General features: G+C 37.3%; 4 protein-coding genes across 10 annotated transcripts; all 4 read left to right on the top strand.

The window, feature by feature from the left end:
* The first annotated feature begins 2,789 nt into the window (after window positions 1–2,789).
* On the top strand, window positions 2,790–13,017 carry LOC135606515 (agamous-like MADS-box protein MADS2). Of its 2 annotated transcripts, none has more exons than XM_065097545.1 (8): window positions 2,790–3,116; window positions 5,165–5,243; window positions 11,374–11,435; window positions 11,570–11,669; window positions 12,009–12,050; window positions 12,145–12,186; window positions 12,496–12,626; window positions 12,720–13,017. In XM_065097545.1, the coding sequence occupies exons 1-8, from the start codon at window positions 2,932–2,934 to the stop codon at window positions 12,799–12,801; spliced, it is 723 nt and encodes a 240-aa protein (XP_064953617.1). In that variant the 5' UTR covers window positions 2,790–2,931; the 3' UTR covers window positions 12,802–13,017. The 2 variants fall into 2 exon arrangements, with proteins under 2 accessions (XP_064953617.1, XP_064953616.1); XM_065097544.1 differs by having other exon boundaries at window positions 11,371–11,435.
* A 1,307-nt stretch (window positions 13,018–14,324) lies between these two features.
* On the top strand, window positions 14,325–15,288 carry LOC103978436 (uncharacterized). The gene is made up of 3 exons (XM_009394230.3): window positions 14,325–14,630; window positions 14,722–14,807; window positions 14,880–15,288. The coding sequence occupies exons 1-3, from the start codon at window positions 14,351–14,353 to the stop codon at window positions 15,165–15,167; spliced, it is 654 nt and encodes a 217-aa protein (XP_009392505.2). The 5' UTR covers window positions 14,325–14,350; the 3' UTR covers window positions 15,168–15,288.
* Window positions 15,289–17,811: 2,523 nt separating this feature from the next.
* LOC103978411 (hexosyltransferase GAUT11) lies at window positions 17,812–23,081 on the top strand. 6 transcript variants are annotated; one of them, XR_010485244.1, is made up of 9 exons: window positions 17,818–18,172; window positions 19,475–21,090; window positions 21,216–21,320; window positions 21,677–21,750; window positions 21,853–21,932; window positions 22,113–22,176; window positions 22,268–22,360; window positions 22,634–22,819; window positions 22,929–23,081. XR_010485244.1 is itself a non-coding variant. In XM_065099743.1 (2 exons), the coding sequence occupies exons 1-2, from the start codon at window positions 18,023–18,025 to the stop codon at window positions 20,930–20,932; spliced, it is 1,608 nt and encodes a 535-aa protein (XP_064955815.1). In that variant the 5' UTR covers window positions 17,812–18,022; the 3' UTR covers window positions 20,933–21,532. The 6 variants fall into 6 exon arrangements, 1 of the variants encoding a protein (XP_064955815.1); XR_010485243.1 differs by having other exon boundaries at window positions 21,588–21,750; XR_010485242.1 differs by having other exon boundaries at window positions 21,549–21,750.
* On the top strand, window positions 23,082–24,377 carry LOC103978435 (uncharacterized). Its single transcript, XM_009394229.3, has 2 exons — window positions 23,082–23,256; window positions 23,749–24,377. The coding sequence occupies exons 1-2, from the start codon at window positions 23,082–23,084 to the stop codon at window positions 24,375–24,377; spliced, it is 804 nt and encodes a 267-aa protein (XP_009392504.2).
* The last annotated feature ends 1,983 nt before the right edge of the window (window positions 24,378–26,360 follow it).

Raw genomic sequence — 26,360 nt, 5'->3', positions numbered from 1 at the left:
TGCATGAGCGAGCAATAATCGTGACGATGTGTGGCCAACAAAGTCGCAGATTGGCCGTCCTTATCTCACTTTATTTTGCTATCATTTTGCTGCAGCTGAGTCAGACTGACAGTCACCTGAGATGCATGGTTTCTTCCAGCACATTTTTTATGCCACCGGGAAGTTGAAGGATCAAAAGACGAGGCAGCCTAAAGAACTTAGGAATTGAAGTGGAATGACCAAATGACAATGTCTCCATGCAAACATACCTCAGTCTGCTGGTTTTGGTTTAAATCGTTCGTTTTTCTAATTAAAATTATTTTTACAATAAATATTTTAATTTAAACATATATATATATATATATATATATATATATATATATAATAGTCAATTCGAATGGAAACTGAAAACATTGTTTTTTATTTGATCAAATCAGTTGAAATTCCAGTTTGATTTGAAATCAATAAACTGTCAAATAGATTTAGTTTCGATACTAACTTGATTCAATTCACTCCAATTGAACGGTGATGAGGGCAACCTATAAAGAAAGAAAAATCATCAGTCGGATATTTGAAGTTTCGACCACCTAAAGCAAAAGAAATGAAAACAGAAACAAAAAAACATGTATTCTTCGTCACCATCGCCTTCCTTACAGGCCATCTTGTCTGTTCTCACTTTGTAATTTGGAACTTTTCCTCGTCTATCACTGTCATCATCATGTGGTGTTTTCGGCTACAAATTTTCAATTTTTTTCTCTCTCTCTCTCTCTCTCTCTCTCTCTCTCTCTCTCTCTCTATCTATATATATATATATATATACACAAAACGATTTTCATAAAAAAATATATATTTGAGATAATTTTTTATTGGTATCTCATCTTTTATTTTTTTTCCTAATAGTGCCCTTAATTTATAAAATATTCAAAATATTCCTCAAAAAATTTTGATCAATTTTTTTTCATATATTTTTACCAATTTTGAATTATTATAATATTTTCATTGAGCTCGTTTCTAATATTTTTTAATAATATTTATAATATTTTTATTGAAATACTAAAAATACTATAAATATTGTCAAAAAAATACTATAAATGATATCGTATTATGTCGTTTTAGTTGTCAGTAGGCTATTAAGATATTATGCTTTTAGATTTTTAGTTAGTTTGGTTAGGGTTATAAGTGAGTATTTACAATATTTTCGAGTAGATTGTATAGTATTTTTATTGTGATTACCAAAATCTTTTAACAAGTTTATTTTTAATTTTTTTTACTTGAATGATGTTATTTTTAAATTATTATAAATATCTATTTGAATCAATTTTATTTTACTCATTTATACTGTTTTCAAGTAGATTTTATATTTTTTTTTATGATGATCAAAATATTATAACATTCAAAAAATATTATAATAGGCTAAAACACTGTAAGAGATGAAAAAATTTTGAGGTATAATTTAGGGGTTTTTTAATAATAAATATTGTTTTAAAAAAATAAAATAGAATATATGTATCTAATTGGTGAAATCACAGATGGTTTATGAGGGCAGTCATATAAATCTGGAATTTCATCTGGATGTTGTAGCACTCACATTAATGTTTGATGTTGAGGCTTAGCAGTAGATAGATTCTGTCACTTCCTCGGCGTACACGAGAAGGGAACCTCACGTTTGCTCCGATGATCCAATCTCAATCTCACAACAATGAAACAGTTGAGAGAGAGAGAGAGAGAGAGAGAGAGAGAGAGAGAGAGCATTTAAACACAAGAGAGCGATGGATATCAGTGTCGGTGAGGTGTGGTAATTCGATGCCCACTGTCCAATCATGAGACCCGACTGCCGGAGGTGACGGTGCGAGGCACGAAGACCCATGTATCACGTGTTTCGACCTAAGGCACGAACGACTCAGTTCTCTCTTCGGACTAAGTTGTGACGTCGAAGTTGTCTGAATGAGAATTACCGAGTCAGTTTATAAGATATTATTTGCCTACGGCCATCATAAAGTCGTGTGATGAGTCGCGATTGAAGTCTCGGCGAAGAGTGGGGAGTGCCGGCGAATTGGACGACGACTGAAGCGTCGGCTTCCGCACCCGAAACGATGAATGCGTGAAAAAGACGACTGGCGAAGCCATGACGTGGCCTGCGGACTGTGGACCGAGGAACAGTGCACGGGGGCCCGCCTCGAGCTTCGCCTCCGATTGGACCTCAGCCGCTAGTCCCTGACCTTCGGCCAGCCGAGGGCCGTAACGTGTCCCAGGAGCTGCCACCCCCGACTGTTCCTCCTGCTGCCCTGTCCCTGCAGCCTCCTTCCTCGGAAAGGCTGAACAGAGGTAATATTTCATCTCGTCTCAATCCATTCCATGACACACGAAATGCTTGGCTCGGAAGTTACTTACAGGCGGACTTGGTTTTCTTGGTTAATTTGGATTCTTAAGATGATGTTAGCTTCACGATTGCAGGCATCAGATTGTTTGCAGGAAGGTTACTCCAATCAATCTGTCAATCAATGAAGAGTGACAAGTCTAAGAACACAACGCCTAATCATATCAACCTAATGTACCTATAAATTCATCAATGCGGTTTTTTCCTTATGAAAGTTGACTTACGAAACATTTCTTTTGCGTCATAATAAGATTGTTCTTACGCTACATTAAGTGCGGCAAGGATACTACACTTATCGACGTGTAATTACGCTGCAAACCCAGTGGCAATCTCATGCATGCACGTCCTTTGTTATCTCGACACGTGTTCATCATGAAGGTTAAAGACCCGGTGATGTTCTTGGTCTCCCCGTGTACCATCAGAATTATTGCAGGCAACGACGGAGAGCAAGAGAGCACTCTTTCTTCTTCTTCTTCTTCTTCTTCTTCTTCTTCTTCTTCTATCGGTGCAAGAAGGCAGTAGTGTCAGCTACACTGAACTAGAACAAAGAGCAGAGAGAGAGATCTGCGTGATTAATGGGGAGAGGGAAGGTGGAGCTGAAGAGAATAGAGAACAAGATCAACAGGCAGGTGACGTTCGCGAAGCGGAGGAACGGCCTGCTCAAGAAGGCCTACGAGCTGTCCATCCTCTGCGACGCCGAGGTGGCGGCCATCGTCTTCTCCAGCCGCGGCAGGCTTTTCGAGTTCTGCAGCAGCTCCAGGTACGCATGACGCATGATGAGAGCCGTTCCACCGACTCGTCAAATCACACCAAGGGATCGAAGGAACCCTCCTCTTCACCTCAACTCTCTCTCTCTCTCTCTCTCTCCCCTTCGTCATCATCAGATCTTACACAAATTTCATGTCACTCTCTTTGATGATCTTGGCTTTGGACATGTTCTTTGGAACCGAAGTAGGAAATGACAGCTCGGTGGTGAGGAAAACGGAGATTTGGGTAGGAAACGAGTAGGGTACCTTCTCATGGTGGTATTATCTTAGGGTTAGTACTGTTTCATCTGAGTTTTCTACGTCGAGGACTCCATGTTATGGTCCTCCAGGAAACATTGTCTTTTATCATGGTGGCTTTGGTGGAGCTCATCACGTATCCCATCTTTACTGCCGAAGAGATCTTTCTCGGCTATCTGAATTCCCTGCAGCTAGCCAACAAGAGATCCTGAACTGAAAGCCTTAATTATGGAAGCTTATCCCATTCTTTCAGTTAGATCTCCTCAATCTGTCTCATCTTTAATTTGCATTCTTTCCTACGAACTCCCTTTGGTTGAATCCAAGTTATTTATATGTATATACACATACATTGGGACACTCATTTCAATTGCCGAAGATTTGATTCTTCATCTACCACGAGATGTTGGATCATCTAAAGAATACAGGGATATCTTTATATTGGTGCTATTTGAGTTAAATAGCATCAAACAGCAACATAAAGCTACCCATAAAAAGATTGAAGGAACTCCTAGAGAAACAAAGCAACAAAGAAGAATAATATCGAATTAGATACTTCACATTAGCTAGAGAGACCCTCAAATGCGTAATTCTGTTCCTAGAAACCACTGTTCTGCATCAACTTGAAGCTATATATGATATATCCAAGCATTTCACTTATCTCTATGATTGACCGTGTCTCTCGAGATTAGTATTTTTATAGGTGGGTTTAAGATCTTCTGGGGATGTGATTTCCACTTAGGCAACGCATTATATCTACCAATCTCTTGTTGACACAGGTATTAAGAGATCAAGCCAATAAAATATCTACCACAAGTGACTGCTATTAGTGTGGATCTTATGCAAAGGGATTGTTTTCTATTTCCGCGACGCGACAAATCATGCTATTACATGTCTTTATGATTCATTCTAGCATGAAATGTTTCATTTCTTGTCCATCGTTCCTTGTATTGTCTCTCAGCAATCCGGTGAATTATGTGGTCCGACTGCAACCTACATATCCAGCAAAACTTACATTCACATTTTGGAGGACTCCTAAGTTTCTTTCCCTCGTGTAAGAAAGGATCCAACTTCACAGCATTCCAATGATCTTTACCCTCTACTCACTGATCATTCCCAATGCTTATGACAATGCCAGGTTTAGTGCACACTATAACAATCATAAAGCTTTCTACTGGAGGTGTACATGCACACTGATCATTCATAAAGCTTTCTCCATAGTGTTCTTCTCGATTCATAGGACACTGACTGGCTTGAGTCTTTCTTATGTAACACTCCTCAGTTCTCCGGACTTTCATATTCTTTCTGTCTCTTGGTTCTTTCATCCCAAATGTCTGATAATTTTCATCAAGATTTTCCAGGACATTGGTGATTATGTGAAGTAAATGAATAAAAGAATGGATTTGTGCACATAATTTGGCAGAAACAACCACTAGATTTATTTGTGTTCATTGTTATTAAAATATCATGTAATGCCCCTGATTTGTCTGTTAGGATTAAGATTGACTTATATAGGTTTGATGAGTATATTATTATTAATTTTAGTTTAAATATTTTGATTAGTGATTTTCGTCAAATAAAATTGATAGACTAATTAGCCAATCCGACTATCACTAAAGTATTAATGAATCAAATGGGATTCTGACAGTTGAACAATATAGGCTTATGATTTTTTTGATAAAGATATTTATCTTTTGTTTTGATGATTTTTACTTGTCATAAAATAGCTAACATATATATTGTAGAATTATCTTGATGGGGTCTTATGATCAGTGATCACATGGCATTTCTTTTCTACTTGATACAGCATGCTCAAAATAATCGAAAGGTACCGGAGGTGCAGCCACCATGCATCAGAATCCATGGTTCCAACAAATGATACACCGGTAATTTGATCATAGTAGCTTCACTGTTGGAATTCTTCTTCATGCTTCTGTACTTTTTGTATTGTTTTCTTGATGTAGCATTTGCTTCCTTTGTTTGATGAACCTGTAATTTTCGCTCTGCAAATTAGATGTTCTTGGGATGTAATGAAACCTCTTGTTCTATCCTCGACGAGAACCAGTTTCGATATTCTTTGAACTCTTTGCATTGCTGAGAAATGCTTCGTTTAACTCAAAGGGGAAAATATGTTGTGATATAATCCTGTTACGTCCTAGAGATCTGTGCTGCTGCTTTCCCTTTAGTTTTTAGTTTTTAGTTTTTAGTTTTTAGTTTTTAGTTTTTAGTAACTCAATGATACGAGGAGTGTCTAATTTGCTATAATCTACTCCTACGAATCTGTTAAGAAAAGAGTCGGTACTAGGGGGGGGATGAATTAGTGCAACGGAAAGATTACATCGGTTCAAAAACTTCGTTTCGATTAAATCCGTTTTCGATGAAAAACTGTTTCGTAAAGGTAATAACTTTGAAAGCGTATCGAAGAGAGTATGCATAGTAAAACAAGTAATGAGGTTTACAGTAAAGATAAATTGCACAAATAGAAATGTAAACCAGAGAACTCGCCAATTTTATAGTGGTTCGGTCGTCGTGACCTATATCCACTCCACCGATTTCTCTTCCATCGAGGCCACGAGCATCCACTATCGATCTTTCTTTAATAGGCAAAGATCAACCTCTTTCTTACACCCCTCTTCTCCTTTTATCGGGTTTAGGAGATAACCCTTACAAGCACTTACTCCTCTCTTAAACTATTCTAACACTTAGAACTTTGAAAAGGAGGATTCTCACAAGAGATTACAATAGTGTTTTTCCCTTTTTAAATTCTCTGTGCTTGTGTCTTTTAACCAGGGATGAGAGGGATATTTATAGGCTTCAAGTTGATTCAAACTTAGAGTCTAAAAATATCTTATCCCGGGTTTCCTGGGTCCGAGCGGTACCACCGCTAGTGTCAGTCTGACACTGACACTGACACTGCACTAGGTGGTACCACCACCTAGGAGGCTGTGCTGGGCAGTACCATCGCTTGTAGCCTCTCGGAGGCTGTGTTTGGGTGGTACCACCGCCCAGACTGACGGTACCACCGCCTGACATAGGCTCAGAGACTGTGCCACAATGGTGCCATCTCTTGGGTCACTGTTTGGGCCTTTTCATTGGGCCCAACATAGTTCCTACATGGGTCCAACTAGCCCCTAATTGGGTTGGCCCAAATCCAATCCCAATTACGTGCTAACTACGAAATCTAAGGCATACTTAAGTTAAACAAGTCCCTAGGTCTTGGTTTCTTCCGGCGATCTTCCGACGATCTTCCGGCAATGTTCCAACAGACTTCCGGCAAGCTCCTGGACTTCACAACGATCTTCTTGGTGAGTTCCAACGAGCTTCTTCTGGCAAGCTCCCGGACTTCTCGACTGGTTCCTGCAGAACTTTCGATGAACGTCTAGACTTCCAACGAACTCTCGAACTCCCAATAAAATCGCGTCCTTGACTCCGGAACTTCATTTTGCTTTATGCCTTGCTATCGTAGTTAATCTTGCATATGTAAAAACATACTTGGATCTAGATAATTATTACTAAGCTTGAATCATGTTGTCCGGCATGTTATTGGCCCATCGACGCTTCGTCCGATTCTTCGGTACATCGTCCTCTCTTGCGGCCTATTGCCCAATTGGCCAGTTGACTTTGCAACTTCGATATCCTTAGCGCAATATCCACTCTTCTTGGCCCAATGCTCAAATCTATTGCCCGAAGCCTTCTGTCGATATGTCGATCGATCCTCCAGCTCGACGTCCAATCTTCTAACATGTTCCACCGGCCCAACATGATTCTTCCTGCTTCAATTGTCTCATCTTGATCGAAGCATTCTGCGTCACTAAAAACGTAGATCAAATCATAAACACTTATCAATTTGTTTCATCATCAAAATATGAGATTTAACAATCTTTCCCTTTTTGATGATGACAACCAATTGATGATGGAGTTAAAACAAACTCCCCCTATCAATATGTTGTATTGATAGAGACTCTTGGATTCAAAAATCCAAGCAAACATGTCATGATTAAAATCATGTATAACATCAACATACTTCTCCCCCTTTGTCATCAACAAAAAGGAGAAGTGTAACTTTCATTTGTTTAAGATACAAGTTCAATAATTGCATCATAGATCTCCAGTTTTATCATTATGCAAGCTAGCAAAAATTTTACAAAATTTTAGAACATGCAAGCTAGCAATTTTGAAATGTTCAAGAAAGCATCTCTTGCTTTTTGAAATATACAAGTTTGTAAATTTTGCTAGATATGCAAGTTAGCATGTTTTGCTTCTTGAGATAAGCAAGATAGCATTTCTTTCTCCATGCAATTTGTAAGCTAGCAAATTTTTGCTTCCTTTGCCATGTTTGAGCTAGCAATTTTGCTTCATTTACAAAGTGCAAGTTTCTAAATTTTGCAAGATGAGCTAGCGATATTTCTCCCTTTTTGTCAATGTCAAAAAGAAGGGAAGAATACGATGTTATAATTCTTTTCCCTTTATAATAATTTTCAAGGCATGACAAAGGTAAACAAAAAAAATGAATGTCAAACGATCATATATCATTTTTTATATGAAAGCATGATAGGAAAAATAATCTTGATTCAAAAAGAAGATTCTAAGTCTAAAATTTGAGAAATCAAGATCATGATCCAAAAAAGAATGTATAAGGAGAGTTTATGCATTTTTTACAATTTGGCTAAATTTAATATTCAATTAGCAATTTTCTTTCTCCCCTTTATTGTAATCAAGGAAGAAGTAGAGTGGAAGAACATAGTAGTGCAAAATATTTCAATCATTTCAAGACATACAAGTCATAAATACAAAGAGATCATGTCATGAAAGATAAGACCACTTAAGTACTAAAAGACATGATTCATATAGTAGATCTCCTCTTAAATAAAATACTAAGAAAAATTGTAGGGGTAAAAAGAAGAGATCTTAATTAAGAAAAAAATCTCAAGTAATTCGAAGAATTCAAGATTATGATTTGAATAAAACTCGTTCAAATTCAAATCGTCAAATCAAAATCATTTTCAAGAGATTCACAAAAGTGATACAAATAGATTCATTAATCTTTTTTTTGGAAAAATCAATAAAATAGAGAAATTTTTCAAGGAAAAATGTTTCCTCTTTTTAGTTTGTTTCATACAAGCATGCCTTTGTCTTTTTTATGCCAAATCAAAATATATATATTATCGTTTAAAATGAAAGTATAAGATTTATCATCATAAAAATCATCAAGATCAATAATTCAAATAAATCATCATGTATAACTATTAAATCTCATACATAAAATCGTCAATCATGGTATTACAACATTTAATATTTTCATTACATCATTATGCATCATTAAATATACAATCGTCAACACTTACACTATTTCTTCAAATCATCATGCTTAATTAAATATAAAATCGTCAAGCATAATACTTACATTATTACATCAAATTGAATATGATTTTATAAGGCATTCAAAATCATTTTGTTATAAAACATGTAATTTTCATGATTATTTTTGAAATCACTAGAAAGGCAAGCATGATCCCATATAACATTTTCATTCTATCTTTTCATAAAAAATATCAAGTAATTTCAAAATAAACTAAAGCCATTTTGATTATCTCATCGTCGAAAGCCGTTAAGGCGTAGTTTGCTACCTCGCCTTTGTTTATTTTCTCCTTGTCTTCGGAGGAGCTTGATTCATCCAAAATCACCTTCTTCTTCTTGTGTTCATAGCAAGTAGTTGCATTCTTTTTGTTCTTTAATTTTTGTTTAATGAACTTTTTAAATTTCATAGTGAAGAGTAATGAAAGAGCTAAGTAGATAAAGAAGCTGCATGAGGGTGTTAAAGTAACCGTTGAGAAACAAAATGAGAGGTACATGCAAGCTGCCAATAAACACATGAAACATGTGGAGTTTAATGCAGAGAGGTTTCCACCGGGCAAATTTAAAAAATTAAAACCAAAGGCAAATGGTCCATTCAGGGTGCTTAAGAGAATTGATAAAAATACTTATGAGATCGAGTTATCTGAAGATTACAGAGTGTCCCCAACATTTAATGTGGATGATTTAAGTCCTTTTCATAATCATATTTATGAAATAAACAATGACTTAAGGATAAGTCTTTTTCAACCAAGGGAGATTAACATGGGAATGCCTAATTTACTATAATCTGCTCATACAGACCTTGTTGAAACTATGATATTGTTTTCAGCCCACAATGTTGACTCATAGTTTTCAACTCAGCCCCACTCAAATATGATAGCTCATTAGCACATTCCTTGAATAAATTTATAGCTGTTTCAAGGTACTTTTCTTCATGACTAAAGAATGCATTAAGAGTTGTTTCATGTACTAGTACTTATTTGGTTGTTTAGGGCTTAGAAAAAACTTTAAAAACTGATGATATTTTAGTAGAAGCTCTCTTGGAGTTCTTTCTTAAACTCTATATCTCTTGGATGTTTCATTGAGTAGTAAGTCTTTTATTTTTAGTTCTATATCCTTGTTTAATTTCCTTGGGATGATGAACTTTCTGTATCCCTTTGTGATTTTAAATTTGGTAGTGAGCTATTTTTCGATCTTATTGAAGTATTATCGTAAGTTCATACATTTTCTATCCAAAAAAATATATCATCGATTTTCTTTCAAAATCTATTCTCTTTTGCCCCCCCCCCCATTCTGCATCACACTGGTATCACTTGACCCCAAAAGAACTGCTTTAGCTGAAGCTGCAACCAACCAAGTAAAGCTGTTGATACCTTAACTGATCTTTGGGGCTCATAGTGACGTTCCTCACACAACAAACCCGGTTAGGTACTCATGCATAGAAATGAAGAAAATTAGATGTACAATTATGCATGACGAATGCTGGAAAGTTTGCTTCTCTTTTTCAACTTTCTATGATGGGAAGGATATATCTTCAAAATTTTGATGTCTAGTTGATGGTCATATGTAATATCTGTAAGTATAAAAAATTATAATATATTTCTGTTATGTAAAAAATTTTAATATCAAAATCACTAAAATCAAATAACAATATATCAAATATTTTTATATGTTATAAAATAGCTCTCACATTTCTGTTGATGGTCATTTTTTTTATATGTTATAAAATAGCTATCACTTTGAATTTTTTTATGAAGATATTTATCTTTAGATGCCATCATATTTACGATGGGTATCTTTAGATGACATCCAAAAAAACCTTTATATGATCTGTAGAGATATCATCCTCAAATCCGAAGTCAATAGTGATATCGATATGTAAGGAGAACTAGACTCATCTTCTCTTCTTGATTGATGGATTAGAGAATAAAGGTATTCATGTATTCTATCTACTTATCTGTGTATTCGTGTATCTCTATAAGTAGGAGAATATCTCCCATCAAGATTATCTCCTAAATAATTATACTATAATTGACTTTTTTTCTATTGATTGATAATCATAATCAGAATCCAATCATATCTATAATATATCTTATCTTGATATAACCACATAATTTATTTATTTTTGTTTAATGAAGCATTTTCAATCTTAAATTATTTTATTCTAACATTTGGACATCTTTTAAAGAATCAGTTATTTGGTTCCTTATGGTATCATAGGATTATTTTCCATGCCAAATTCTTAGCCTGATTTGAAAGCTCTCTTAGAAGCCAAAAACTCTATTCAAAAGTCAGTATTTGCTGATTAAGCTCTTTACCACTAATTGTTGTGTTAATCTTTAAGATCATTAATGCCTTCATGCGATAAGTGATTATTCCACCTTTTTAATGCTCGTGCACAATGGATCTGTGTCATATTTAGAGTTGATTTTTCAACTAAATCGATATTACGCTAGATCGATATTAATGATTATTCTGGTTTTTGCTGCATGAAGCTTCATATAATCTGAGATGCAAAAAGATGAAATTGTTCTCTCGATCAACACTATATGCATTTCTAATTCTAATTGTTTAGTTTAGCTAAAGTATGCATTTAAAGAACTGCAATTACGCTTAACCATGCAATCCTAACAATGTTTTTGGTTTTCTGTTCTAAAGCAGACTTGTTATCAGGAATACTTGAAGCTGAAAACGCATGTCGGGTATCTGCAACATTCTCAGAAGTAGTCTTCGAAACTCTCCATCTTGATGAAGATTTTTTTATATATATATATGCTTTGCTGAATTATAAGTTCATTATTGTCATATCAACATGGAGCAAATGTTCATTAATGATATGCTAACCATGTCACTGAAGGAACCTCCTTGGTGAAGATTTAGATACCCTAAACATTAAGGAGCTTGATCAACTTGACGATCAAATAGAGATGTCTCTAAGGCTCATCAGATCAACAAAGGTACTCAACAAGTAAATATGAAGCAATCAATCCAAAATCACTTATGTATTGGGGTGTTGCAAAAAAGATTGCATTATGAGTTCATTATCATGACAAGTACACCACATGATGATGTTGTAAGAGTCGCAATATCCGAGAAATAATAGAAGGTCATCTGTCATTGTTCAGAATCTAACACTTGTAATAGAGTTTTAAATGTCATTTTCTTCTTCTATCGCGAGTTTTCATGCTTGTGATATAAAATGGTCTTCAAATAATGTAAAAGAAATATTATGCAGCTTAAAAGTTAAGAGGATATCATTAACATATGCTTATTAATGTTTCTGTCTATACTTTCAGACCCAAGTAATTATCGACCAATTAACGGGTCTTAAACGTGAGGTAATTTTCTCCGGACAGTATTATGGATGGATTGATATAGATTTGCATGATCAGTTATGTATGTTTTTGGTTTAACCAATTTATCTTTGTGCAGGAACAAATGTTGCTGGAATCTAATAAAACCTTAAGAAGGAAGGTAAGGCAAAAGGTTCCTGATAATGGACCTTTTTGTTTTTAGTCAAAATTAATGATTTTGGCCAATATTTAATATTGAAATCTTTGATGTAACAATATATTCATCATCCAATCCTCCACTTCTGTTTAATGTCATCTAAAACATGCTCTAATGGATGACACTTATTACTTTTTGATTGTTCTGTCATTTCTCCAAATTTCAATCATAGGATGCCTCTTTTTATTTTTAGCACAATAATCATCTTTTATCAGAAATGACAACCATGGTTACTGTACTGATCCTTTCTTTTTTTCGGTTTCTTAATCATAGTTGCAAGAAGTTGATGCAGAGAATTCGATCCGACTTCCGTCGCAGATTCGTGCCAGTAATTGTATCGATGAGCCTCCTCAGCCAGAAAAGTTCTTTGAGCCTCTGGTGTGCCACCCTTCACTGCAAATTGGGTAATGCTCACTCTTGAAATAACTTGGTGAATCTGCACAATCTATTAAACAAGATTGTGGTTTCAAAGCTTCCCTTGTGATCTTGCATTGCAGATTAAGTCAAGCTTCTACTGATCCATCTGGTGGAGGAACCATGTCGCTGAATGTCAATGGTTTCGATGCAGCATGGATCTGAAAACCCATATCTTCAATGCTACTTCATGGACTGTTTTATGTGCAGATACATTCTTTGTCATGGTTTATCAGTCCTAATTACCTGTCTTCTCCAATCTGCTGCTCTGATCTCAAAGAACTAAGAGGACAACGAAATTATCCTTCTGTGAGTGTGTTATGCTGAAACAACAATTTGTATCACTAGCTTATTGGCATATACAATTGAATAATTGTAGCATGAAGGCTACTAAGGTTTTTATATAATTTTTGCTGCTGCATTTCGTGATGGATGCATTAGCAGAAGCTTAAGCAGAAAAACAAGATGTGATTCAACACTGTGACAACAAGTCCATGATCTTAGCATGCTTTCTTCAGCTTTTAAGGGTTTCCACTTTTTGACATCAAACTTTGATGCAACTCTGCAATTGTGTTTTTGTCTGTCATAACTCCCTTATTTGCAAAGATTACTTTTGATGCAAGTTCTATTAGGTTTTGCTCTATCAATTTTTGTGGAAAACAGTTATTATAAAGTTTAAATTAAGTTGTCATTTTAATCCTAATCATTGCAAAGTCTGATGCTGTCCAAGTTTGAATCTCTTACCCACCAAATCTCTTTATCAGTAGAGATTGTAAGTTAACATAAATTGAAACAGCTGTATAGCTTTCATCCTCTAATATTTCTGTATCAGTGCAACAATGTATATATGATTTGTCAGTTTAACACTAATAAGATACCATCAATAGCTAGTTTAGTAATACATGCTGCATCACACTGAGAACTTGATCAAAACAGAGTTCTAAAAACTATTAATATTTACTAGAACAGAAAATAAAGGAAAAATAGAGGATTCTCCATATTATGATTGAATAAGAGATCACATTTGTGGTTTCCACCAAGCATCTTGATATTGTTTACTGTGTCATGTCAATTATTGTACATAACAATCAAGATGAAAGAAACTAGCTGATGGAATATCTTATTTTTGGCAATGTATTCCCATTCTCACAAATCTTAACTTAGTTAAATGTGAAAATAATGGACAATTATTCTTGGAAGTTCTTCATCTCACAAACAGTCTTTTTTCCTCCATTTTTTTTATTTATCTCTTCGAGTTTCTCAGCTAAAAAAAAAAAAATGCAGCAGTAGACCTTCTCTTGTCAACACCAAAATGTTGTCAGATCACATGCCACCAGACGACAACATCGAACATAAAAATGTTGTAGTACATCAGTGTCCATAATCATGAGGTTGAATGCTCGCATCTTTCGGACATGTGAAAGATTTGAATGGGGTGGATTCGTGCAGGATCCTGCATTGAAGTTTCTCCGTCCCCCAGTAACTCTGTCGGTTCCTCCTCTTAGATCCTCGTTCCTTAATCCAACGCCTCTGTCTCTACTCTGTTCTGCTGCTGAACTCTAAACCAGGATGCTCATGATTCATGTCAGGCTTAAGCGTGCATTTACCCAACACTTTTGATGACATCCATGCCGAAGTATATGTAGGACATGAGGAGGAAAGTAGAGTGAGAGTCCTCCTCCTCAGCCTTGCAGCAAAGGATCATCTCGGATCAATGGGGAGGACCAGCACGAGACTAACGGGATTCTGCTTGAGCAGTGTCGCCACTCGCGTCAAGCTCCCGTCCCCGCCGCCGATCAAACCGAGGCCTCTCTACCGTGAGAAGCTGATGGTGGGTGGAGCTAAGGAAGCGACGGAGGGCGGTCGGAGGATCATGGTCGTCGTCGACCGGAGCCCCGAGGCCAAGGCTGCTCTGCAATGGGCGCTGTCGCACTCGGTCCGTAGCGACGACACCGTCGTCCTGGTTCAGACCGTGAGGCCTTCCTGTAAGCACGGTAAAGGTTCGGAAATGGCGGTTCTTGCTTGCTTCAGCAACGAATGCGTTCCAGAGGCGGACGCAATTGAGTCTTGTTGTTTCTTGGGCAGGTGAGAGATTGCAGAGGGAGAGAGATCCAAAAGGCTTGGAGCTCCTGCATGCCATGAAGAGCATTTGCCGAGCGAACAAACCTGAGGTAAGATGCGAAGACGAGAAGGAATCATAACATCATCTCCGGCATGATGCATGGAACCACATGTTCTCTCAGGTGCAGGTTGAGATGGCGGTGGTGGAAGGGGAAGAACGAGGGCCGGCGATCCTGGAAGAGGCGAGGAAGCAGGGCGCCTCCCTGCTCGTCATGGGGCAGAAGCACAGCTCCATGGCGTGGCGATTGATCACGGCGTGGGCAGGCAACAAGGCCGGCGGAGGCGACACCGTCGACTACTGCGTTCGGAACGCCGCTTGCATGGCTGCCGCCGTGAGGAGGAAGAGCAGCAGAGGCGGCGGCTACTTGATCACCACCAAGCGGCACAAGGACTTCTGGCTTTTAGCTTAAGCTTCTTCGTCTGCGTTCGAGGTCTGTGTATGCTACGCTCGTTGCCGTCCTCCATCACCATTGCTGCTGTACGATACACAGTCTTACATTGGCTCTCTGCTACCAAAGTGTACCAAAGCTGCATTGCGCACCATTGCAGTGACATCATCATAGCTGCCATCAGTTGCTCTGCGTAAGGGACGTGACACGTAGATAATTCGAGAGCACGTCATATTGATACTTCACTTAACTTTAGTTATTTCTCGATGCTCCTATAAAAAGTTTTGAACTCCTTATTGTAATGATTCACGAGTCAAAATTTGCACTAATAACATCGTATAAATTCATGGATAACTCCATCATTTAAATTATCAATGAATCAAAAAGAAATTATATTGAAAACAAGAATGGATCAATTTTGGTAATGTCACTTAATACCATATCTAGGAATGAGATCTGATCAAGCGAGTGGCACGAATCACAAGGAATCGAATACGAGTGTTCCCACTCATCAAATATACAAATAATTTATGGTGGATGTGACGTATTTATTGACGTAAAGGTGAGGTTGGCATGATCTCAACGACGGCGTTTAGTTTAAGACTCGAGAGAAAAAGACTAAGATATCATGTGATTGGACGGACTCTCTTCACAAGCCAACAAAAGATCACATCATGCGCCAACATCTTCAATTGTGAAACATCAAGAGTCGACGATGGTGATCTCCCGAAAAATGACAATGCGTTAGGTTTAAGGTCATCTTCCTTCCCTTCCACTATTGCATTCTCTCTCTCTCTCTCTCTCGATAAATGAAGCATCATAGGAGAGAGCCCATCTTGCTTGGCCAAAATTAGATGATCTCACTAGTAGCACCTCTTCCAACTAGTGCAAAATGCAACCATGGCTCCGACGTATTAAAATCCTTATAAATTACTCAAATCAAGCCTCGTTGGATCACCGGATCACTAGTTGAATGGTGAGGTCAATCGAACTTTAATCGTAATTTGGATGGATTGATTTATCGGATTTGATCGTAATAACTATGATCTAATCAATCATATGAAAGTATGACTTCTTACCAAGAAAAAAGAATTGGAGTAGTTGCTTGTAATTCCCAATCAAATTTGGACTGAGGAGTCCACACGTTTAGGTAACAATCAAATCGTATTTAACCCACAAATGTCTCAAGTAACAACACATGGAGAACCTCTCCAAGTGCAACATCTTTCAACCCTTGAAGTGACCTAATCTTGGATCTTACCACATTTGGTGTCAAAGTAACCTCAAGAGGAGCAAAATTTTCTATGATTAGTCTCTCACATGGTGACACTTGACATAACATGTGTTTCTACCATGTCATTCTCAAACAAAATTTCACATATTCTTTGCTACGAAATTTTATCTATCACTCATTCTAAATTAGGATAATTAACATTAGATCCCTCTAGAAATTTGATTGCTTGAAAGAACTATCAAGAAAAGCTTGCTCTTATCACTAAGCTCAAGCTCGTCTCCTCTATGTCGACCAAATTAAATCGTTTACAATCTTTTTTTTTTTATATAATATTTATTTTGATTGTCTCGATCCAACACTTCAGCCTCTTATGTGAGGTAAATCTCCCAACTAGAATATGGATATCCCGCTTGTAAAATGAATACCAGTCATCTGTCACTTAATTTAGTTTACAACGATATTACAAAAAAATAAATATATAGCTAAGATAGATATAGATCACCTCATATTTTTATGGTTCTTATTTATAAGAAAATATATTTAATTATAAGGTAGTTAATTGTGTGATTCACCAAATATATATTTTTCATGAAATCATGAGATAATAATATCATCATCGGTTGTTGATGGGATCGTTGACGTGGATGTAATCACGATGGTAATACAAATTGATGATGCAGGGAATAAAAGTTTGGTTGGTGATGGGATTGTTGACACAGATGTAATATAATGACGATACAAAATGATACATCCAATAAAAGTATACGTGAATTTATGTACATTATTCTTACAACTAAATATTGATTAATAATATAATATTTTTTAATAATAACAATAATAATAATAATAATAATAATGCTACTAAATATCATGAGAAATTTCTTTTTAAAATCTGATTCATGATGCATTAACTTGATCTAGTTTGACTCAGAATGTGTACTATATGTCATGTACTTGAAAACACATTTTATATTTTTAATATATAATTGGAGAAAGGATTTCCAGTGGATTTGCAAGTGTGGAATACTTCAAATGTTTGGTAAATAGTATATGAAACTTCAAATTATATCAACATCCTACAAATAAATATTGAAATGCTAATGTCCTATGGTAGCATCAGTATTTTAAGTATTTTCATTATATTTTGATCAAATATGATTAAAAAAAAATTAAATATCAATTCACATTCCAAATGTTCATTGTTTTCTCAATGTAAATGTTTTATTCTAATTAAACCAAAAAGTATATATATATATACATATACAAATACATATATATATACATATATATACATATACATATATATATATATATACACATATATATACATATATACATATAAATATACATATATACATATACATACATACATGCATATACATATATGTATATATATATATATGTATATATATATATATACGCATCAGCGGACTACACGCATCACTTCCTCTGTGCCCGCCCGCTCTCATCACCAGTATCCTCCGACTTCCCTCTCTGTTGATTCCAAGGATCGTGGATTGGCGATCTGGTTTGAATCTGTGCGCCCGTGAGATCTGATTCGAGGGCCGAGTTTGATCGGCGTAAAGCGGGAGTTTATTTTGCTCTCTTGTTCCTGTTGTTGTGTTGTTTGGATCGCGCGGACATGCGGCGGAGGGCGGCCGAGTTCCGGCGCCCGGCCAGAAGGCGGCTCTCCTACTGGATCTGCTTGCTCCTCGGCGTCTTTGTCGCCGCGGGGTTCGTCCTCTTCGTCTTTCAACACCATCATCAAGATCGGCTCGAGCCGCCCGTGAGGGTATGCCCTGTTTTGTTCCTCTTCTTTAAGCTTCTTGTGCTGGATCAACCTAATGTTCAGATTACATGATCTGATACCGTCACTCACAGGATTGATGAGAAGAACAACAGATTCGTATATTTGATTGCTTCGTGTTCTTTACTTCTTTCTCTTTTTTCAGGACTATTCAATATTGTAGATCATGTGTGGCGGACTTGATATCTGCCCTAATGTGACTTGGTCTCTAGAAATTTTGGGCCATTCTCCTGCAGAATACCTGCTCATAGAGTCAATAATTTGTGAATAGTTCCTGGAAGCCAGTTTCATTGGATGAGTCTTGATGAGAACTCATTGACTTATTAAGTGGAAGGATCTTGTCTCGGGGATTAGGTAGAATGTCCTTGTACTAGGATGTAACATCAATTGCTTTAGAGTTCTACTTTTTCCTGTTTTTCCAATGGGGCTACATCTTACATATGAAAGTGCTGACTCGACATGTGCTATTTATAGAACCAAAAAAATAAGAAGCTCTGGAATTTTGTTGTCTTAGTAAAATAGGTTTTATTTTTCCAATTAAATAGAGACAGGTGTAACATGGTGACCGGGAGATAGTTCTCTTCATGCAAACCAAGTTGATAAGGATCTTTACATGTTGATTCAATTTCCTGAAGTTAAAGAGGTTTAAGTTGACTCTATAATGTGATCATCCATCCATTAGATTAATTAAATCATTGTTTTGCAACTTCAACAACTTAGTTCATTATGGCCTATTGCTGTAGAAATTAGAATTTAATAATCGAAACTGCTGTGTGTAAAATTTTGTACTAATATGTGAATTGGGTTCTACAATTAAAAAGCCTAGTTTACTGGGTAAACCCAATATTATAGTATCTATTTGCTTGTAGAAATTTTCTGTTATGCATATTTGTTCATTTTATTCTTCTTAACTGAAAAAAGGGCAGCCAATTGCACAAGTCCCTGCCCTGCCCTGCCAATGATGGGTCTAGAGTGGCTCAATCTGCATTGTTTTATCACCCAGGCTGCACGATAGCAACCATACAGTGGATGAGTTTTCTTTTTTTTATTTTGTAAACTATTTCTCTGAAATGCAATGTCCGAAATGATGTTTCACTATGTAACTTATAATTTTAATTCAAGTGTTCTTAATAGTGTGAACAATATACTAGGGATCTTTGTTTTACATGTTGGTGTGCAATAATCCTTGTGCGTGCATGATGCGAGTTTGTTGTAAATTTCATCTTTGGTCCATATGATGTTCCTTTTGTGGGCTTCTCACGGTTCTTTTGTGTTCTTCACTCCCAGGACAAGGTTCCAGCTGATAAGGAAATCCCTCATGAAACACAAAACCTTGGCCAGGAACTGTTAAATACTACTTCCTTTGCCAGACAACTTGCTGACCAGATGACACTAGCCAAGGCATATGTAATCATAGCCAAGGAGCATAACAACCTTCGGCTTGCTTGGGAGCTCAGCTCGCAGGTAAGGAATGGTCAACGGTTGCTCTCTCGAGCAGCTGTCAGAGGTAAACGAATCACTCTAGAAGAAGCACATCCGATAGTTAGTCGACTAGCACATCTTATATATAAGGCCCAAGATTCCAATTATGATATCAGCACAATGATAACAACACTGAAGAGCCACTCCCTTGCTCTTGAGGAGCGTGCAAATGCAGCAACTGTGCAGAGTGCAGAGTTTGGTAAATTAGCTGCAGAAGCCATGCCCAAAAGTCTCCACTGTTTAAACATAAAACTCACAGAGGAGTGGTTTAGAAATCCATCTTATAGACAACTATCAGAAGAGGGAAGGAACTTGCCTCTACTTGTTGACAATAATCTATACCATTTGTGTATATTCTCTGATAATGTACTGGCAACTTCTGTTGTCGTGAATTCCACAGCCTCTAATGCTGATTATCCACAGCAGCTTGTGTTTCATGTGGTCACAGACAGTATCAATTACCAAGCTATGACTACTTGGTTTCTCAGGAACGAATTCAGAGGATGTACAGTCGAAGTTCTAAGCATCGACGACCTAGTTTGGTTGAATGCCTCTTTCTCTCCAATGGTCAAAAGAATAATGAGTGCTGAAACCCAGGCTTCTTACTTTGCTGGTAATTCAAAAGATCAGAGTAGGGAAACAAAGTTGAAGGACCCTAATTATGCTTCTTTGTTGAATCACTTGCGCTTCTACATCCCACAGATACAGCCACAGTTGGAAAAGGTGGTGTTTCTTGATGATGATGTGGTGGTACAGAAGGATTTAACCCCTTTGTTCTCAGTGGATTTGCACGGGAATGTTATTGGAGCTGTGGAGACTTGTCTAGAAGCATTCCATAGGTTCTACAGGTATCTCAATTTCTCCAATCCAATCATTAGCTCAAAATTTGATCCACAAGCATGCGGATGGGCTTTTGGGATGAACATCTTTGACCTCGTAGCATGGAAGAAGGCAAATGTTACTGACAAGTATCACTACTGGCAGGAGCAGAATGCCGACCGGATGCTCTGGAAGACAGGGACTCTTGCTCCTGGCCTTCTGGCATTCTATGGGCTGATGGAACCCCTTGATCGAAGATGGCACATACTCGGATTGGGTTATGACTCCAGTGTCGATGATAGGTTGATTGAGAGTGCGGCTGTGGTGCACTTCAATGGGAACATGAAGCCGTGGCATAAATTAGCTATAAGCAAGTATAAGCATTTATGGGAACAATACGTCAATTTATCTGATCCAATTATTAAAGATTGCATAATGCACTGAGATGTGGATAATTGCCTGTTCTCTTTTTGTGTCCTCTGTCAAAATATTTTTGACATGCATCTCACAAAATGGTACCTTTTGAGGGAGAAGGCCAGACGGTAGGCAGCATCACCGGGCATCATGTATTTGGGGGAATTCAACAATTCATTCTGGAAGATGTAATAATTCCATATTAGATGTTATATTTTGTTGGAATTCAAAATTTGGAAATGAAACCAGATAACCTTGAAAGTGATTGTAAAACTCAGGAAATAACATTCGGTTTCTGCCATTGCCTCTCCAGATGACTCAGGTGCCTGAAGTTCATATGGAGTTTTGACTGCACAAGCACTTACATCGGACTGCAGACTTTCAGCATGTCACTCCAAATATAAGATGAAAGTTTGAGGTCAGGCATCAGTTGTCTGAATCATGCTATTCTTTTTCAGGATTAATTTCTTTAGACAGATATTGATTTTACTAATTAAGTAGCTCATTTTCCAATGTTTGGAGCTTGTAAAATGATGGAGGCTATTTTTCTTTTAAAGTGTTATATATATATGATAAGCTTGTAAATGATGGAAATGGTCATTTTTTTATGTTTAAATTTTTTTTACAACAGATTTTTTATTTATAGATTCTTAAGCATCCATGTTATATGATTGTCCAAGAAAAGAGAAGGGAGTGATGGAAAAACATGCATCTGTCGGATTACTCGGATATGTATCAAAACATTGGATCAGCTTTTATGGGTTTCACTTGCAGAAAAGTGGATACAGGTAGCTTATATCAGCTTCTACAGGTCACCTACAGAATTGCTTCGCTGTTTTTGCTAACAGGTACTGGTAACCTACTTCATCTATTTGTGTCTACTTTTCTACAACAGCAAGACATGGTTCAAGTAGTACTTGTTTGATGGCTTTGACTCTTGATAATCTTAGGTTTCCAACAGAATATGATCATCAAATGCTGCTGCAAACCTTCTTTATTTTCAGTACTGCCACCATCATCCATGAGAGAGGTCAGCATCTAAATTGAAATAACTTTACATGATAGCTAGATGATCAGTATTTATGGTAAGCAGAGGTGCTTGTTACATTGGTTTTGTAGCTCTTACCTCCTCCTGGTCTCTGTTATGCAAGTATCTATTGAAAGAAGGGTGATAAACATTCCAAATTTAACCTAGCATGTTTTTTTTCAGCTTATATTGTGCAAATAGGACCAAGCGAGAATAGTTTGTCTGCAATGACCTACACTTCATCGAGGTATTTTCTAATCAGTCCTTTTTTCACTCTTTTGTGATGAAGTGGCTTCTCATACTTGTTTTTTCATGATGTTGGTTATCGGTTGGAATAGGTGGTACTTAAGGTACAAGATACTGATGTTCCTATAATCAATCAATCAATTACATGATGCAGCACATGGTGCAGATGAAGCTCCTCACCACAAGTACTTTTCACAACTGATTCTATCTGCATCTAACATTCTGTAATAGTTTTTTTTTCTTGTGTTGTGCTTGATTAGAATCTTAAAGTAGTAGTGCATCCAAAGCCTTCCTATCAGTGCCTTTTCCTACTTTTTGATGTTTTTGGAATTCATATAGGTAATCAATCCTATGATTACCTCCACTCATGTAATAGATAAAAGGAAACCTGTGCTTCGAGACAAAAGCTGATTGTGTATTTTGTTAGAACAAGCTTGTTCTGACTACTTAGCTTCCAGATATTAATGTAGGACGGTGATCACTTGGCTCTTTCAGAGAATTCAGTCAGCTCAGTGCATGTTATCGTCTCATGTTTCCAGGAGACGAGCATCCACGTGAGCTTTATCCTTCAGACAATCAATCTGCCCCAGTTATGGAGGAACATGAGCTTCATACCATCCCCAGCTTGGCAGAGGACAAAGAAGGTGTCTTCATGCTTCCCTTCTCCTTCCTTCTGCTCTCTTTTGTCATACTTTGTTAGTTCGCAAGTAGTTTGAATGGCTTTCCTATGACTGACATCAATGTGCTTCAAAGATTCATGAGCTGCCAACCTCAAAGAAGAGGCCACGGTTTCCAACCAGTCCATTCTTCTCATTCCTCAAGACGCCCAATGCAATCTGCTCAGCCATTATATATACTGCATGAACTCTGCTGATTCCATATCAAAGATCACTTCCTTCAGACACCATGGCTTTAGGATCGCACTGCTCACTTGTTCTCCCGTTCTTCTGCATCTTCGTTTGCTACGCTGCTGCTGCTCATGGTGTGAGGAAGCAGCTCCCATATGCACTGGTGGTTGGAACTGTCTACTGCGATACTTGCTTTCACCGAGAACTGTCGAAGCCCACCCATTTCATCTCAGGTCACTTCTCTCTCACCTCAACCCGAAAGGCACCCTTTGATCCCATTTTAGATTAAATATGATTTGTTGATTTATATTCTTAATACTTTTTCACGTGGCCGGCCATAAATTGACTCAAACCCAACTCGTGAAACTTCAATTTATTGAAAATATTTTTCTTAATATGTGACCTAAATAGAGTGTTTTATTCTGATGTAATTTTAAAATTGTAGCCAATATCATTTAATTTAAAATTTTAAGTCAATTTTATGTTCTCAATTCTTTTCTGGCAGGCCCTTTGGCAGCAATCATATTTAAATATAAGATCTTAATTTTTTTATGCATATGTTAGATAAAATTTGAATACTTTTATTTTTTTTTTCGTTCTAATATTGCTTTGATTTTTTTTACCTATGCCATCCATTTCTGCTAAAATTTTAAATAATTAGTGAGGGATACGATATATTGATCTATTTTAACAATTTTTTTGAACGACACGGGCTTTGGTGGCAGTCGAGTGCGGAGACGGTGCGAAAAAGCTCAGCTACAGGACGGTGGCGACGACGAACCGGTGGGGAGTGTTTCGAGTCCGGCTGCCACCGAGGATAAGCAAGCAACTCCACCTGACCCAAGCTTGCTCGGTAAAGCTAATGAAGAGCGAAGAGCCATTCTGCGCGGTAGCGTCCTCTGCGACGACCGCCGGCCTCCGCCTCAAGTCGTGGAGCCACGGCGTTCACGTCTATTCCGCTGGCTTCTTCAAATTCAAGCCCCTCGACCAGCCGGAGCTGTGCCACCGGAAGCCGGCGCTCCGAGATCGGAAGATAGACCAACCTGCTCTCTCCTTTCCACTTCCGACCATCAACTTACCATCGTCGCCGCCTGGTGCCGGCGGTGTTCCGCTGCCAACGAACCCATTGTTTCAGCCGCCATCCCTGCTGCCGCCGAACCCACTTCAAACGCCACCGACAGTCCTGCCGCAGTTCCCTCTCCAGCCACCGTCGCCATCGTTCAGCTATCCTCCACTTCCATTTCTCACACCACCGCCACCGCCAGCTTTGCCCTTCCCTGCGACCCCATTCCTTCCATTACCCCGGTTCCCTGGACTCCCACTCGCCTTCTCTTCAAAGAAGGCCTCCCCATGAACGAACTACTATCGCCACGAGTGCTTAGGAATAAAAAAAGAAGCTCTAAGAATTCTGCTTTTCTCCTAAGAAAAGCTATTATGTCAACTTTAGCATCCAAAGTAACTCGAAAGATCTTAGAAAATATAATTATCTTTATGCTTGAACGGTGACATTGTCTAATTTGATTCAGTCGAACTAAATAGCTGGAGGTAGACTCAACCCAATTTAATTTGAATTAAGCAAGCCAAGCATCAGGGCCCAACGTCTAGGCCATATATTGTCAGAACTAGAACAGATAGATGTGTTAGAGAGTATTCTACTCATCCCCATCTCATATCCATATGGGTAATGAAAGATATCCTCTATCCTCGCTCCATTAACATAATTTGGATCTCTATTCGTCACCTCCCTTTCTCTCTTCTTCTTTTGTTATTGCGATCACTATTGGATCACTACTGAGATTCGATGACGGGGACGACAAGAGTGACGCAAGCAAAGCCAAAAGTAATTATATCTTTTAGAAAATAAAGAATACCCTATGAGAATAAATAAATAAAAGTACATCAATAAAAAATAAAAATAAGGGATATTTTGAGATATATATATATATATATATATATATATATATATATATATATATATATATATATATATATATATATATATATATATATATATATATATATATATAATGGAATGACTTGAAATAACAATATAGTTTTAATTATTTGTGGAAACGTTGACGTTGGACGAGCAATGGTGGGATAGAAGCTGACAGTCAAAAAAATAAATGATAACCATCAAATTTGCTATGGCTCAAAGAGATAACTCCCTCGATACTGTTGAGGAGCATGTCCGGGAACCAGACGCATGGATGCAGGGCGGCAATGATGCCAGTGAAGGGCATGTCTAGGTATAGCCGGACAAAGATTGACGGTTTGCTCGAGAGGGAGCATGACGCCGTGCTCATTGTACTCTTGAAGGGAAGCCGTCGAAGTCGAGTCGTCCTCGTTTAGGAGCTTGTTAGCTGATGAAGAATGGAGAACGACGCCATCGTTAACAAGGAAGAATCCTGCTTTGTGGTCGGTACAATGTTGGATTTATAGCGTGTGTAAGGATGTAGCAAGAAAGAAGAGAAATATAGAAGGGGAGAAAAAAAATATATCATGATGAATCAAGTCAGATCAAGACAAATCCACGTACAAAGGACTAACATTTCTTATATCATGATGAACCAAACCTGTAATATTGAATTAATTTAATGGTCACTGGATCTCTTGTCGGATCGATTAATTAATTGGTCGAAGTCCGAACTATATATATAGATCTTAAAAGAGGTGCAAAAATTAAAGAGACATTTTTATTTTTCTTGTCCTTTTTTTTTTCCGCCTATTCTCTCTTCATCTTCTCCTCTCCATTTTTTTTTTGTTTCCAACTCTGCGTAATCAGATCCAAACAATTATAAAATTGTCCAATAATAGCACTTCAATTATGCACACCATCCATATTCAAAAATTTGTATCTAGAATAATTCTAATTTTATGCTGCATCAATTTGGGAGATAGCAGCATCTTGAATGTAGAATAAGTCCACGTGCACTTGGGAGAAGAGGAGGTGGAGATCAATTATTAGTTTATTATTTTTATGTACTAAGGAGCCCAAAAGGTAAGCGTTTAATTCAATAATTGGATCAAATTAGCTTGCCCTACTAATTAAGCCATGTTATTGATTTAAATCGTTCGTATCAGTAATAAAGTTTTTAGTGTGTTAAACGAACAAGAAGACCATCATCTACCGAAGCTGGTTTACCGATTCCCGCATCATTTATCATAGGTTATTTCTACATAGAAAAATATGCGAAATATTATGACTCACCGGATTAAGCTTGAGTTTCTCTTCTTCACGTACTGGACTCCAAATACATCCAAACCACTTGTACCTGATTCAGGTAGTCTTCAATCCAAATCCAAAGTGAAATTGACTTGGTTAGAAGAATAAGTA

Source organism: Musa acuminata, chromosome BXJ2-3, assembly GCF_036884655.1.
Source record: "Musa acuminata AAA Group cultivar baxijiao chromosome BXJ2-3, Cavendish_Baxijiao_AAA, whole genome shotgun sequence".
Taxonomy (NCBI): domain Eukaryota; kingdom Viridiplantae; phylum Streptophyta; class Magnoliopsida; order Zingiberales; family Musaceae; genus Musa; species Musa acuminata.
The sequence above is the reverse complement of the archived record's forward strand: the minus strand, read 5'-3'. Positions and strand labels throughout refer to the sequence as shown.

Coding starts and splice junctions, on each gene's coding strand:
- LOC135606515 (XM_065097544.1), top strand. CDS start 2,932: ATGGGGAGAGGGAAGGTGGAGCTGAAGAGAATAGAGAACAAGATCAAC. Junction 12,187..12,495: donor ATAAAACCTTAAGAAGGAAG/GTAAGGCAAAAG, acceptor TCTTAATCATAG/TTGCAAGAAGTTGATGCAGA. Junction 12,627..12,719: donor CACCCTTCACTGCAAATTGG/GTAATGCTCACT, acceptor CTTGCATTGCAG/ATTAAGTCAAGCTTCTACTG.
- LOC103978436 (XM_009394230.3), top strand. CDS start 14,351: ATGGGGAGGACCAGCACGAGACTAACGGGATTCTGCTTGAGCAGTGTC. Junction 14,631..14,721: donor GAGGCCTTCCTGTAAGCACG/GTAAAGGTTCGG, acceptor TTTCTTGGGCAG/GTGAGAGATTGCAGAGGGAG. Junction 14,808..14,879: donor GCCGAGCGAACAAACCTGAG/GTAAGATGCGAA, acceptor ATGTTCTCTCAG/GTGCAGGTTGAGATGGCGGT.
- LOC103978411 (XM_065099743.1), top strand. CDS start 18,023: ATGCGGCGGAGGGCGGCCGAGTTCCGGCGCCCGGCCAGAAGGCGGCTC. Junction 18,173..19,474: donor GGCTCGAGCCGCCCGTGAGG/GTATGCCCTGTT, acceptor CTTCACTCCCAG/GACAAGGTTCCAGCTGATAA.
- LOC103978435 (XM_009394229.3), top strand. CDS start 23,082: ATGGCTTTAGGATCGCACTGCTCACTTGTTCTCCCGTTCTTCTGCATC. Junction 23,257..23,748: donor GCCCACCCATTTCATCTCAG/GTCACTTCTCTC, acceptor CTTTGGTGGCAG/TCGAGTGCGGAGACGGTGCG.